At 39.3% G+C, this 15,529-nt stretch overlaps 1 protein-coding gene across 5 annotated transcripts; it reads left to right on the forward strand.

Moving 5' to 3' along the window:
- Positions 1-7,346: 7,346 nt before the first annotated feature.
- Positions 7,347-15,319, forward strand: LOC309696918 (uncharacterized protein). Of its 5 annotated transcripts, none has more exons than XR_014273696.1 (5): positions 7,347-11,495; positions 11,702-13,116; positions 13,220-13,366; positions 13,979-14,081; positions 14,255-15,319. XR_014273696.1 is itself a non-coding variant. In XM_082518445.1 (3 exons), the coding sequence occupies exon 2, from the start codon at positions 7,752-7,754 to the stop codon at positions 8,709-8,711; it is 960 nt and encodes a 319-aa protein (XP_082374571.1). In that variant the 5' UTR covers positions 7,347-7,480; positions 7,742-7,751; the 3' UTR covers positions 8,712-10,463; positions 10,543-10,677. The 5 variants fall into 5 exon arrangements, 2 of the variants coding, with proteins under 2 accessions (XP_082374571.1, XP_082374570.1); XR_014273697.1 differs by having other exon boundaries at positions 7,347-10,463; positions 10,543-13,116; XR_014273698.1 differs by having other exon boundaries at positions 7,347-10,463; positions 10,543-11,495; positions 13,979-15,319.
- The last annotated feature ends 210 nt before the right edge of the window (positions 15,320-15,529 follow it).

Here is a 15,529-nt window from a genome sequence, read left to right on the forward strand (position 1 = left end):
CAGCAACATCAGGAAGAAGGAACATGAGAAGCTGGAGAAATACCAAGGGCTCAGAGAAGAGCTCGAGAAGATGTGGAGGGTGAAGGTGACAGTGGTCCCAGTGGTAATCGGAACACTAGGTGCGGTGACTCCCAAGCTAGGCGAGTGGCTCCAGCAGATCCCAGGAACAACAGCGGACATCTCTGTCCAGAAGAGCGCAGTCCTGGGAACAGCTAAGATACTGTGCATGACCCTCAAGCTCCCAGGTCTGTGGAACACTCACCAAGTGTTCCACATTCCTCACACTCAATGTCTGACTCCTCCGACTCAGACTATATCCACAGTTTTGTCTTGGCCCTTTCCAGCAGCTCTTTGCTCATCCTGAGAACCGTTGGTATCAATCAGTTTACATGCGATTCTGAAGAAGCCGTACAGCCTTGACGATGTTGGCCCCATTATTGATTACAACGAGCAGCACCTTCTCTTTCCCTACAGCCCACTCTTCTAATGTCTGATCAGTGCAGCGGGCGATGGCTTCCCTGGTATGTGGGTGCTCCATTCGTTGCACGTTAAGCAAAGCATCATGGACCTGGCCCAGGTGGGTGGTAAAAACAAGTGGAAACACCCATGAAAGATCCTGTTAATCCCCTTTTGCTCCAGCCATCTACACACAGAGTTAGCTTCCTCGCTTCTTTTATTAGTTCTTTCAGTTTCTGCTTTGCTATATCCATCTCGGCCCCAATCAGACTATTAGCTCACACAGTTGTGTAGATATCCCAATCTCAATAAACATATTCACCAACGCTTCCTCTCGCTTGTGATGTTGCTGCGAATAGAATAGAATAGAATAGAATAGAATAGAATAGAATAGAATTCAACTTTATTGTCATTGCACATGCACAGGTACAGGGCAACGAAATGCAGTTTGCATCCATCCAGAAGTGCTTTAGTGATATAGATATATTACAATATATATTAGCAATAATATAGATATGTGAGTATATTACAGAAATGGGTCTATTATGGTATGTTATAATGTACACGGTATGAAGTATGTTGTGAATATTCTATAACTATAAGTATGTACAGGCTGAATGGACCAACCTTGGGCTTGGGCGTGCACACTTACCTTCTCAAGATAAGCTAGTTTAGCCTTCTTTTGTGAACTTTTCAAGTGCACTTTAAGGTTTGTGGGATTTTTTGCCCTTTAGAAATGTCCCACAAATTTTTATCTCTTTCCACTAAAAGACACTTGCTTTTATCCAAAACACAGTCATATTCAGAGAAATCCCAAATTCGACTCTAGCGCTTTCTCTTGACTTTTGCTGACAAGATGCTACGCGTGGACGGAGCGGCAACACAGACGACTCGACCGAGGTACTTGCCACCTGCTGGCATAATGAGACAAAGCAAGAAAAAAAATGGAAACTACAGTTCATTTTCCCCCTAGACCAGGCGTAGGAAACGTTAGTCCTCGAGAGCCGGTGTTCTGCAGGTTTTAGATCTCACCCTGGGTTGCCACACCTGAATCAAATGATTAGTTCATTACCAGGCCTCTGGAGAACTTCAAAACATATTGAGGAGCTAATTTAGCCATTTAAATCAGCTGTGTTAGGTCAAGGACACATCTAAAACCTGTAGGACACTGGCTCTCGAGGCCTGGAGTTCCCTACCCCTGCCCTAGACTAATGTATGACACACACACACGTGAACAAAAACTGAACACATTTTCTCTATAAATTCAGTTAATTTTAGTTAGTTTTGTGAACGGTCATTTCAGTTTTAGTTAGTTGTCCAGTCTTGTTTTTATTTCTATTTCTGTTAACATTTTTTTATTTTATTTCTAGTTTTCATTATTTCGTTAGTTTTCATTAAGGATAATAACCTTGCTTCTTGTTGACATTATGCTAAACGCTAGAGATGTTCTTGGAACCTTGATAATGTAATTGAACATTTATTTTGTTATGTATTGATCACTTTAGTATTAGTAAACTTCAGTTAGTCACTTAGTCTTACTCATTTATATGTCTGTAGAATAAATGTGTCTTTATGCTCTATCACACACAGATACACAACACAGTTGAGGCATTGTAAGTTCATGTGAGATGTAAAACAGATATCGGGGCTCCTCCTTATCAGGGAGCAAGTAGGTAGTAAGTATGTTGCTGAATACTTTTGTCTGTGTGTTTGTATAAAAGACATCAAGGCCGTGTTTCTCTGGTTTCTCCTTATTGCAATATGTTATTAAATGTACATCAAAAGATGCTCATCAGGTGTTTGCAATTAATTTTAAAATTTTTCACAATGACACAGCTATTGGTATTTGAGATTTAGATCTTGGAACTGAGATATAACTCTTGGTATTAAAGAGTTTATTAGTGGATTTTAGATGCAAATGTTGGATTTTGGGATTGTGTACTTGAAAAAAAGAAAAAAGTTTTGTTATGATCGAGTGTGTTATTGGAATTTGGGTTTAGATTTTGGCTTCGTTAAAGCATTTTCATTGCTCCACTCAAAACCAGTTGTCTAAAATCTAAAACCCAGCTTTGGTATAATAATGCTACCAGAGAACTCAGATGTGTAGAAAAGCTGAGCGAAAATGGAAAAAAAGACAGACTTCAGGTATGGTTTGATGTACTTAGAGAATCTTTGATAAATTATCAGAAAGCTTTAAGAGCAGCAAAAAGTATTTCTATAAGATTGTGTCTAATAACTGTCACAAACCTCATATCAGCATGATTAAGTCTGTTATTAATCCACCTACTGCAGCTCCCTATGCAGCATCGAAAGCAACGTGAAAACTTACTGAAATTCTTCATTAATAGGATTGCGGATATCAGGTCATCTGTTCATACGGCAGCTTCAATTGCATTTGATCATTTTAAGCCCTTTTCCTTTTCATTACTGAGTGAAGTCAGCAATTTGAAACCCACAAGATGTACGCTGGATATTGTTCCATCCTGTTTAAAGAAAGTCGTTGGATGATGTTTTTGACACTGTGGGTATGTGTTTGCTTTGTATTGTCAATAGCAGTATTCAGTCTGTGTGTGTCCCTGCTGACTTCAAACATTCTGTGGTGGAACCTATTCTTAAAAAAACATAACCTGGATCCAGCAGTTTTATCCAACTACAGACCAATTTCTAAACTGCCTTTTCTTTCTAAAGTCCTGGAGAAAGTTGTCCCCCGTCAGCTCCAGACCTTTGTATGGCATTGGTGAAGTATTTCAGTCTAGTTTTAAAATGCACCAGAGCACTGAAACTGCTATTTTAAAAGTTTCTAATGACCTTTTAACTTTTACTGACTTGAGAGATTTTGCGATTTTAATATTATTAGACCTCAGTGCTGCCTTTGATGATCGTAGATCAGGGGTGTCAAACTCAATTTCACAGCGTGCAAAAACTCAAGGCACACTTAAGGTCGCAGGCCAAACAAGATAAAAATTTACTGACACACTAAAACACACACTAAGACCCACTGTTTTTTAAACATAAAAATTAATAATTTAGTGAACTCAGTGCGCAGTTCGCTCAGTTTATCAGCAAAGTGTGCCGACTTGGTTCAAAAAGTAAGGCACTGGTGCATTTGTGACAGCTTCACTTGAAATGCCTTCATCGCGTCATACATGCCATGTCCATGAACTGACAGGTTTCCTTGCTGAGCTCAAAAACTGTTGAGAACTTTTCCCCAACTCAGCCAATGAACCTCTATATGATAAGGCAAACTGCAAACTGAATCTATTTTCCACATAAAAGACTGAAATTGACAGTGATTTAAACTTTTAGCTCAGATAAAATTTATGGTTTGCGTCACGGTGATGATTACATTCTCCATTTTCAAGACTTTACCACACAGCGTTTCCTGGTTCATGATGCAGTATTCTGTTAAGCAGTACAGTTTTCCTCCTGCATCTTTACTCACATCCTGCTGACTACTCCACTTTTTTCACCTCATAACACCGGCACTCCATCTATTAGAAGTCCAAAACGTTTGTCCCAGGGCATGTCGATTACACTTTGACAGACATTTTTAAAACTTTTCCTGTTGTTGTCCAGTGCATCGATTTAATGTCCTTGTCCTGCAAATTGTAGTCCACTCCACAGATGATGGCCAGCTGTGCAATGTCCATCATGTCTGTACATTCATCCACAGCAAGAGAGTGTGCAATAATGTCTTTGCTTCTTTGACACAACTGTGTTCTTAAATCAGTGACCTTCTCACAAACCCGATCAGCAATCGTATTTCTGCTCAGGCTCACATTTGCCAAATTTGCCATTTGCCAAAATCTGCATTTTGTCTGGACACAAGACATCGCACACCTTCATCATTCAGCTCCTCAGAGTGAAAAATGGGCTGATTTGGCTTTCTCCTCTGCCAAAATAAAATTTGCTTTCACAACAGCTTCCCTTTGTGATTTTGCTGTGATGAAAAACATCTTCTGAAATGTAGCCTAGCCGGCAAGGAGGCTGCAGCGCTACATTATGGGATCTGTAGTTAGTTTGTTATTAGCGCCTCATATCGCCGGGCCATGTGAAAGAATAATAATAAATCTATATAAAATGATTTCGTGGGCCAGATTTAAAAGTACTTTGGAGCGCCGGAAGCAGTGGAAGAGAAGGAAATATATGAAATTGTCAGTGGACATAAAAACAAAACGAGAATGAGTTGGGCAGAATGAGTTTGTACTACTTTTATTTCTCTTATTTCTTACTCAAACCTTCTAATTTTATAATTCTTTTTCTTAACTGTTATCATGTCTTCTTATGTTTTTATTCATTTTGATTATCTTAATTGTACAGCACCTTGGTCAATTGTTTTTGTTTTAAGATAAGATAACTGAACTCTTTATGCCTACCAAGCCTTAACGAGGAACAAAATAAAATGATGATAGCGGAGGTGATGGAAGCTGAACTTATGAATGCCATCAATAGGTTGAAATCAAATAAGTCACCAGGCTCCGATGGTTACACCGGAGTGGTATCGGGAATTCAAACAGGACTTGATCCCTACACTACTCACTACTTTTAACTGGGTGTTAAAAACAGCGCAAATTCCACCGAGTTGGAAGGAGGCTATTATCTCGGCTATTCCGAAAGAAGGGAAAGACAAAATGGAGTGTGGCTCATATAGACCTATTTCTGTCCTTAACATAGATTATAGACTGTTTACTTCGCTAATGGCCAGGAGAATGGAAGAATTTTTACCTGACTTGATTAGCAATGATCAAACGGGGTTTATAAGACGACGACAGACCCAGGATAATATACGTAGAACTCTTCATGTAATACATCAGATACAGACATCTAAGAGTACAGCCATGCTTATGAGTATTGATGCAGAAAAAGCCTTCGACTCTGTAAATTGGGACTTTCTATACAAAGTCTTGGATAAATTCGGTTTACATAAGGGAATTGTTGATACGGTGAGGGCATTATATACTAACCCCACCGCAAGAATTAAAGTTAATGGTTCTCTCTCAAATAGCTTTGAAACCACCAACCTAGCTAATTGCTCACTCCCGACTGGGCTTTTTTTTTTTTCTTTCTTTGGGCTTTTTTGTGTTTTTTTTTTTCTTTTTCGTTTTGTTTTGTTTTTCCCTTGTAAATTGTGTCGATTAATGCCTGTAATCACCTTCGTGAAGTAATATTGTAGAAATAAAGAATATAAAATTTTTTTAAAAAGATAAGATAAGATAAGACTTTATTGATCCCACAACGGGGAAAGTTTTGCGTCACCTCAGCTCAGGTACAGCTATATGAAGGAAATACAAAAATACAAATAAGTACAATCAATGAAAAAATTAAGATAATACACTATATACAATGGTAGCATACACAGTATGTGATTATGGATATAGTTGGAAATATGGAAGACATAAACTATATAGCTTGGAAGGTCATGGAAGATCCATTATGCATGAAGTGGTGACCGTGGATGTTCACAGTGTCCAGTGACTTATGACATCGTGAATGAGGAGTTATAGAGTCTAACTGCTGTTGGGATGAATGATCTGCGAAAGCGCTCCTTCCTGCAGCGAGGGTGTTTCAGTATCTGACTAAAGGAGCTGCTCAGCCCACTCACATACTCATGCAGTAGGTGATGTGGGTTGTTCATGATGGATGTCGGCTTTACTAACATCCTCCCCTCACCAACCACCTCCACAGACTCCAGGGGACATCCCAGCACGGAGCTAGACCTCCGCACCAGTTTGTCAATCCTGCTCCTGTCCCTGTCCGTGCTTCCACTCCCCCCAGCAGGCCACTGCATAGAAAAGGGCAGATGCTACCACAGTGTCATAGAATGTCCTTAACAGAGTCCTGCAGACTCCGAAGGAACTCAGTCTCCTCAGTAGGTGGAGTCTACTCTGGCCCTTCTTATACAGGACGTCTGTATAAGAAGGGCCAGAGTCGTCCAGTCCAGTTTATTGTTGAGGTGAACACCCAGGTACTTATAAGAGTCCACTATAAATGTGCTATATGAATAAACTTTGACTTTGTGGACTTTTGGAATTATAGTTATACTTCACTAATTAGCTGGGGATTCTGAGCCCCTCCCAGAGAAAGAATTTGGAAGGATTCCAAATTTCCCAACCTTTCCCTAATCGTGCTGGTGGTCATTTTTTGCAATGATTTTAGGTTGGAATTCAGATTCCAACCTAAACTTCCATATTCCCACCAATGAACAAAATTGGAAGGGAACACTTTCTGTGGAATTCTTCCAAATTCAATGATAAAGTCAATGGTAGATATTCCAAAAACACAATATAATCCCTGTCCAACCTAAACTTCCATATTCCCACCAATGAACTAAATTGGAAGGGAACACTTTCTGTGGAATTCTTCCAAATTCAATGATAAAGTCAATGGTAGATATTCCAAAAACACGATATAATCCCTTACCTTAACCAGGACTTTAATGAAGTTAAATAGCGTGTTTCTAAGCGATTTGAATAAAAAGAGCGAACATGTGTAGATTCAGTCCAGACGGTTCTCATATTTCCTCTTTTTTCCGAGGTCGTCATTTAGGAACGTGGTGGGTAGCCGAAAACGTAATATGGTGACAATTTGTCACCTAGCGTAAAATGTTACGCGTTGGGAGTGAGAACGGGTTGCATATCAAGTGCTCACATTTGCAGTTTTGAAAAAAGGGGGTAGAATTATCTTAAACATCTTTAGTCAGAGATTTTATTACTTTACCTATTACTGTTTAACAAATTTGTGATATCTAGACTTATATATAGATGTCACGTTGTGATCTGTCACCAAATTGCTACAGAAACCAGGGCCTATCCCCTTTTTAATCTAATAAAGAGTTTCCTTGTGTTATATAGGAACCTCACCTTTAAAATGTTAGCATTAATTTAAACATGTCTTTAACAAACATGTTTGTGTAAATTTTTTATTTTGGAGACTGCTATTAATGATAATGTTGCTTTCCTTTCAGGTAATGGAAGATCCCTCAACTTAAATTCACCTGATCAGCATGTAGACTGTGCATTATAAAGTAAGTTGTGATAACATGTTATATTAAATTAAACTAATGGTTTTGAAATTGAAGCGGCATAAAATTACCAAGTTGACCCCACTTAATCTAACTTATTTGTTTTTGTAAAAACAATAAGTAGAAAATAATTGCTTATTATTTGTAGGATTTTTTTCTTCTTCTCTATAATCTCAACATCAAATGTGTATAGATACCCATGCTCTTACATTTGTCATGAAAAACTATTTAGATTCTTAGATATATATTTTTCCATCACTTTAGGACCTGGCAAATGGGATGGCAGTGTAAGATATGCAAATCTTTTTCTACTACAAAGGGGAATCTTCTACGTCATTACAGATTACAACACGCAACATTTGGTCGTGGACAGCACCAGCCATGTCTGTATGGCAGTTGTCCTTGCACATTTAAAACACAAGGAGCCCTTCGCACACATTTGTCCAGATACCATACTGCTGAAGAGAGTCCAAGGCCTGGAGTGATCACTGCATTTAAGTGTTTGGCTTGCACTGCTTTTTGCTCTACTCAGAAGGACTATTTTCAGCATATAGGAAATCACTTGAAGAGACACGAAACTGTATTTTGCGTTTTTAATGGATGTGACTTTTGCACAAATATATACAATACATTTCTAAAGCACAAAGGCAGGAGACATACATGTTGTTCCTTAACTGATTTTAAGAAAGAAGTCTTGGAAAGTCATCCTAGTCAGAACACTGACCATTCTGATGTCCCTGAACTCAACAGTGATGAATGCTCTAGTGATGATGATCCAGAAAGTGCATCTTGTACTGTTCTTCAAGGACTTGGCTTACTTCTACTCAAGTTAGAAAGCACTTACAATGTTTCAGTGAGGTGCATTAATGCTTTGGTTGAAGATCTCTTCTATATTTCTTCTTCAGCATCTGTGGAGGCGGTTAAAAATATAATTGATTCAGCACTGAAATCTAACAAATGCACAGTTGACCACACTATCATAAAGGACTTGGCTGAACAGTTGTGCAGCTCTCATCCCATTAGCAGAGCTCTTGGAGCAGGCGGGCCACTTGGTTCAGCTTTTAAGAGAAATAAGTATTTTAAGGAGCATTTCCAGTTTGTGGATCCTATTGAATATATTCTTGATGCTGAACAAAAAAAAGAGCTTTCAATATGTACCAGTTCTAAAGTCTTTGCAAGAAGTACTGAAAAACAAAGATATTGCAGTGGAAGCCTTTTCGAGGTGCTCAAGTAGCACAGGGCATTTTGAGTCCATTTTTGATGGTACGTGTTTTAAGGACAATGACTTTTATGCTGTAGAAGAAACAAGACTCTCTATAATAATTTATGTTGATGAATTTGAGGTGTGTAACCCATTAGGAACCTCTCGAAAAAAACATAAAATAACTGCAGTTTATTGGGTTTTGGCCAATTTGCCATCGAGATTACAGTCTGCCTTAACATCAATACAACTAGCTTTACTTTGCAAATTTGTTGATGTGAAACAGTTTGAATACAAAGTAGTATTGGATCCACTTTTGAAAGATCTTGTCACTCTTGAACAGGAGGGGGTTTTTATTTCATATTTAGGGAGAAATATTAAAGGCGCCTGTTAGGTTTTGTATTGTTGATTGTCATTTATGCTTAGAAATATTTAACCATATATGCTTAGAGGTGTATAATCAATTGTGTAGTGATAGCACTGTGATCTTTAGCAGGCTGCAAAGGCTTGGTGTGCATTCTAGAGTGGAATGCACACCCACATCCTAGGAGCATAAGAGAGGTCCTATCTTCTCTTTGTTGATACAGTATATGGTATAGCAAACACACGTATATCTCTCTAAGTATAAGAGCCTTTTGTTCAGATGGACCCGCTAGACTCCTGGCACCAGCTTTGGGGAGTCTTCACAGGGTCACATCTTGACCTCACACAAATCACACACACACACACACACACACACACACACACACACACACACACACACACGCAAGGTACTCTTTGTGTGTATGAAGACGTCATATGTTAATGAACCTATGCATATTCATGTAACCTCAATAAAAGAGCAGTGTTACGGGAGAATGGACGAGAGCAACTGGGGTCAAGCGAAGGAATGGCGTTTGTCCGGTTCTCTCCCGTGCACGAGAAACATGAAGAACTTTGCCTACTTCGTGTCTTGCTTGCAGTGTAATTATATTGTCCTCAACGTTCCAGCGAATAGGTTCAAGCTACAAACCTATCAGCGCCCTACACTGTGTTGTAGCTGATAACCTTGGTGCTTGTTGAAAGTTTTAACGGGCCATATGTTTGTAGATTCTGCCTTGGACATTCTTCAGAGTACCAGACATAAGAAGTACGGTCTGGGGTCTTCCCACTTCGAAAAAAGGATGACTATGTTTTATACGTACAAGCTGTCAAAGAAAATCCTAATTTAGTGCCTTATTTTGGCTTAAAGCGGTCATGTCCATTAACTGATCAACTTAATAATTTACACTTTGTGTCTGGATACCCACCAGATGTCCTTCATGACCTTTTTGAGGGAATAGTGCCAAGAGAGTTAGCATTGTGTTTTCAAGTTTTTTTGAAGAAGCACTACTTCAGTTTGACTGAACTGAATAATATAGTCACATGTTTTCCATATAAGGGCTCAGACAAATTGAACAGTCCACAAGCAATCCCTTCAAATTTTGCTGGTCGCAAAACTGTAGGAGGAAATGCTCATGAAAACTGGGCCCTAATACGTTTGTTGCCTTTCCTTGTTGGTTTACGTGTACCTGAAGATGATTGTCACGGTCCCCGTGCCTGCTCGGCTGGCCCTGTGTGGCTACATGTTATGTTTTGTCTTTTCTCTCTCTCCTCTCTCTCTGCTCGCTGCCTGGGCGGAGCTCATTGTGAGCTCCCGGCCTCCACCACCTGTAGGCAATCACCTGTGGCTCCTCACCCTGTTTGCTCCCGCTACTTAAGGCAGTGACTGAGAGCACCTCGCCGCTGGACTATTGAATAACGCTCGTCAGTGCTACTTTAGCCTCAGCCAGTTTTGAGCTCTGTCCGTAAAAGTTCCGTGCTAACCCTTGTTCTCTGTATGCAGATTTCTCGTGTTTTGGTTTGGAGACTCTGGACGCTTTTCCCGACCCCGCTCTGCACCCCTGGGAACCCTGGCCCCCTTCTCCCTCACCTGTATATAGTGCACCTGGAGTGTGTAAATAAACCTGTTTTTCTGAGACTTCAGTCTGCGCCGAGTCCTCCCTGCTCCTCCGTGACAATGATCCTGTTTGGCAACTTCTTCTGACTTTGAAGGACATTGTTGAGTTAGTGGTTGCCCCTGTTCACACAACACAAAGTATTGCCTACCTTTAATTTAAAATATCTGACCATCGTGTCAGATATTTGGAAGTTTTTCCTGATCAAAGGCTCACACCAAAACACCATTTTTTGGAGCACTACCCTGCTTTAATAGAAAAATATGGGCCATTGGTTGGAGTATGGACAATGTGCTTTGAGGCGAAACACAGATTTTTCAAGCAAGTTGTGAGACACACTAACAATTTCAAAAATGTGTTGCTGACCCTTTCTACAAGGCATCAAATGATGATGGCATACCACATGCAATCAAAAGAGGTGAAACCTGCCCTGCTTGTCACAAAAATATCCAGAATGCCTGTAGATGTGCTGCATCCAGACATACAGGCAGATTTGAGAGCAAGATCACCATCTCTGACTTGTGTGCAGCTTGCCACCACTGTCACCTACAGTGGAACAAGATACACTGCTGGGATGATCCTGTCTAATGGTTCAACATGTGGACTACCAGACTTTGCTGAGATAATACAGATAGTCGTTTTGGACAATTGTGTATATTTCATTGTGAAGTTACTTGCTGCATGGTATGTAGAGCATCTGAGATCTTTTCAACTGGAGGACACTGGCAAGATCAGTCTTTTGGAGCAGCAGAAACTTGGTGACATGTGGCCCTTGGCTTCTTACAATGTGGGAAGAAAACGCTTGGTAACCCTGAAACGTTACATCTGCTGTGAATAATAGGTAAAAAACAAAAAACAAAACGACAACAACAAAAACTTGATAACATGTAAATCTCCCAAGTATTTGTTATTTGCAACATTTGGTGTGTTGAAGTGTGCTTTTTGTTTTATAGTTTTATATCTCAACTATTGTATAAATGAAAAGTAATAACTAATTTTATTTAATTGAAGGGAAATTTAACTCTGCCCATTTACATTTTATTTTAGGTTGAACAAGATGGAGGCAAAGCTTCGTGTAATTATTGATGACCAAATCGAGAAGTTGGTTCTTCCATCAGGGATCCCACCAACATTGGAGGAGCTGCAGAGTGTTGTGAAGGATACTTTTGGGATTTCAAATGACTTCAGTCTTCAGTATTTTGACCCAGAATTCCAGGACTACTTCACTCTTCACAGTGACGGCGATATCCTACTAGATGTACGAGCCAGGATCAACGCAGCGTGGATGAAATAGCGCCAAGTCACCGGCGTCCTGTGTGACCGAAGAATGCCCAATCGCCTCAAGTCAAAGATCTACAAGAGTGTAGTGCGCCCCGTCGCCCTCTATGGATCCGAGTGCTGGCCAGCCAGCGCAAAGCACGAACAAGCCCTTCACACGATGGAAATGCGGAGATGGATGGACCGAATCAAGGACGACGTGAAGAAGATCGAAGCCGATCTGACCGACGCCCTTGACCGACCCAAGTGGAGACGACTTTGCAGAAAAGCGGACCCTGCAACCGAGCGGGAAAAACGCTAGGAGGAAGAAGACTTCACTCTTCACAGAGCTGACCAGATAAAAGACAAAGACACTGTGAAGGTTGTTGGCATCATCCCGGTCATGCTAAGCTTGACTCCGGTTGATGACAGTTTTGGCGGCCCCTCTGGCCAACTGTCTGACTATGACTCCTCATATGCTGAGTCAGTTGTATGTCAATGCAGACTCTGCTGCAACTACTTCTTCTCAGGACACCATTATTCTCAAAAGGCAGAAGACCACAGAACGTTGTGAGCCCTGGCCAAAACAGTTTCCCATTCCACAGTTTGCATATGAAACTGAGATGTACCTGGAAAGAGCCACTGAGGAGTATAAAAAGAATGGAAATCTTCTGCCCACCTCCAAAGTAAAGACTGATATTCTTGAGAAGTTGGCTGAAACTATATTTACATTTACGGCCCATCCTTCAAGTGCACAGGTTAGTTATGTTGCTGAGGCACTTGTGACAAAATACCCTTGTCTCAAGGAACCTGGCTCTTTCTCAGGTTATTATGGTTGGCAACAAAGCATCAAATACAAGATGGCCAATTATCGTACAAAACTTAGAGGGTTTGGTGTTCCTGAGTTGACATGCAATGCCATGAAACACAAGAGTCCAGGTGACCAGAAGTCTGCAAATAAAGTGAAAAAGCCTCGGAAAGCAGAGGTAAATTACCTTCCGCCATATCCAGCAGGTGAAGATGAGGACAGTCAAGAAGAAGAGAGAATTCAGTTGCTTACTGAAGTCAAGAAAAGAGACAACAACAAAGTGATAAAAGAAAAAATGGCTAAAACATTTGCACATAGACGACATGAAATTGTCAACCTGTCCCCCAGCATTGAAGACATCAAAGCCAGATGGCCAGCTTTGTTTGAGGCATCTCATGTGAGTTCCAAATTCATTTTAGGTAGGCTTTTGGTTTTTTTTAATGTAATCTTTCAAACTTCAAATAATTTGAGGCTGCATCATGGTTTTTTTTGTCATTCAGCTGCAGGATGAGTTCTACAGGATCACCCTGGTACACCTTGAACCCAAATTCATGTCCATGCTGGATGAGTACACTCCCAAACTGTTAGCCCTTTTCCATTCCAAGGGGGGAGCCATGGGATTGAAGTTGCAGGCTGTCATAGCCAAGGTATTTTCCACAGACATTTCAGCTTGGAATTTTATTTAAAGAATTTTTTTGTCAAATTTCATTTGCATGGTGCACAGCTCCACTAATTTGTTTGCATGTTTTTGTCAGTGCAAGAGGACGCCACTGATATAATTAACAACACAATTATGGGTTTCATGTTTTAATTGTATTTTAAATACATGTCTGTTCTTAGTAAAAAAAAAAAAAAAAAAAAAAAAAAAAGTAATACAGGTATTGCTGGGTTTTTGTTTTGTCCCAAGAAGGAAAAACCCTTTCTGACAAACAAACTAAATTAGATAAAAAACTAAATGACTAAATTAATGTAATTTACTAAAACGACACATTTAAAGATTGAAGCTTACAAGCATACAACTTGTTTAAGCATACAACTTGGAATTGTCTTTACCTATATAGTGTTGACAATACCTTTGTGTTGACTGTCAGCAACCAGGCATGTGCATTAACATCAGCTAATTATCGCACATAATGTTCCATGTGATGATAATTTGATATTTAACAGTTTTTTTTTTAATACTGCCAATTCTCACAGTTTTGTCTTAATAAATGGTCACTTATCTGATGATAATTTTTGGAATTCTTGTTCATTTTCAGTCACCAAGCAATCCTAGCAATAACATAACCAGAAATCTGGTTATTCAGTGCTTGATGGTGTACCCTTGGGGAGTCCATTGATCAACTGATCAAAGAGTACAGTGTAAGTGTTGAAGTAGAAACATTATTCTGTTTTTGTTATTCATATGTGTTTGTCAAGTTTCAAATAATTTGAGGCATTATCATGTTTTATTTGTCATTCAGCTACAGGATGTGTCCAGGAAATATTTCATGTGTGCAACTACAGTCAGAAAACCCATGTGTTTGTTGTTTCAGGATGCTGATGAGGATGGTGTGTCACAAGATCTTTCTGAACAGAGGATGAAAATCTACAAAATCAAGGCTGTTGGATCTGAGGAGGATGACATTGGCATTGTGCTGGAGGGTGTGAGAGTTATGCCTGCTCTGGGTAATTTTCCAAGAGCATGCGCAATGCTGGTTGGATTGACATATGCAGTCGATCTTGCCTATCTCAAAGAGCTAAAATACACCTTGGAAGTATTCCAGAAACTTTTCCTTGAACTGGATTGTGCTAAGCTCTCACCAAAAGTGAACAGCCTCAAGAACAAGTTATTGGCTTAAACGAGGACTCTGAAAGAATGAAAAGGAAGTAAGCTCACTGAAAACCTTTGGTTTGTCTTTGTTAGATGCAGCTATCTTTTCAGTTTTCAAGTTAATTTCAACTTATTCATATCTTACCCAAATGACCTGCAATGTGTCAGGCTGTATTTGTGCTCTTCATTTTAATGTTTGTTTTTTATTACCTACAAGTTTCTTAGGAATATTCTGTTTGAAAGGCAACAAATTGGAGGAATCACTAGTGAAGCTTTTCTTTGTTTATAGTGTATGTTACTATAAAACATTAGTTTAAAACAACTTTAAAATTTAACAGAAGTGCAGTCCTGTAGCTGTAGAAATGTTACTTCCTCTTACATGTGTCTTAGATTTTCTCAGGTTAAACATCCAAATTGGGATAAAAGGTTGATTTACATTATTGATATTCCATGTACATGAGTGAAAAAACTTTGTTCTACAGTTATATTGAGTGATTCAATTTAACAAAAGATTGACTAACAAAACCTTTTGTTAGTCAATCATAAATAAGTAACAGAGATAAAGGAAACGGTAAAGGATATTCAAATTTCAGGTTCATGTTGATATTACAGTCTAATCTAAAGATTAATTTCTTTTTTACAAAACTGGTTTACATTCATGCAGTTCCTTTATGTTGCTGTTGCTCTGTACACAAAGCTGTGTGATAAACTGTTTATGACACTAAAACAAATTTACAGCAGAGGAATGTATTTAGGAGATCAGGAGATTGATAAGAATTCAGTGTATACGAGCAGAAAAATGTTATATTATAAATTACTGTGTTTTATTTTCCACAATAAAACACATTGCTGTTTTGATGTTTTCTTTGTGAAATTGATTCATTTTACTCAGAAAATAAGTTAAGGTTCCGGTGACGTCACCATCCCGAATGGCAGGCTAAAGCAATAGCTCCCTCGCGAAAATAGTTATTTCGTCCCTTCAGAACATCAAATACTA

Source organism: Aulonocara stuartgranti (genome assembly GCF_965226115.1).
Source record: "Aulonocara stuartgranti genome assembly, chromosome: 20".
Taxonomy (NCBI): Eukaryota; Metazoa; Chordata; class Actinopteri; order Cichliformes; family Cichlidae; genus Aulonocara; species Aulonocara stuartgranti.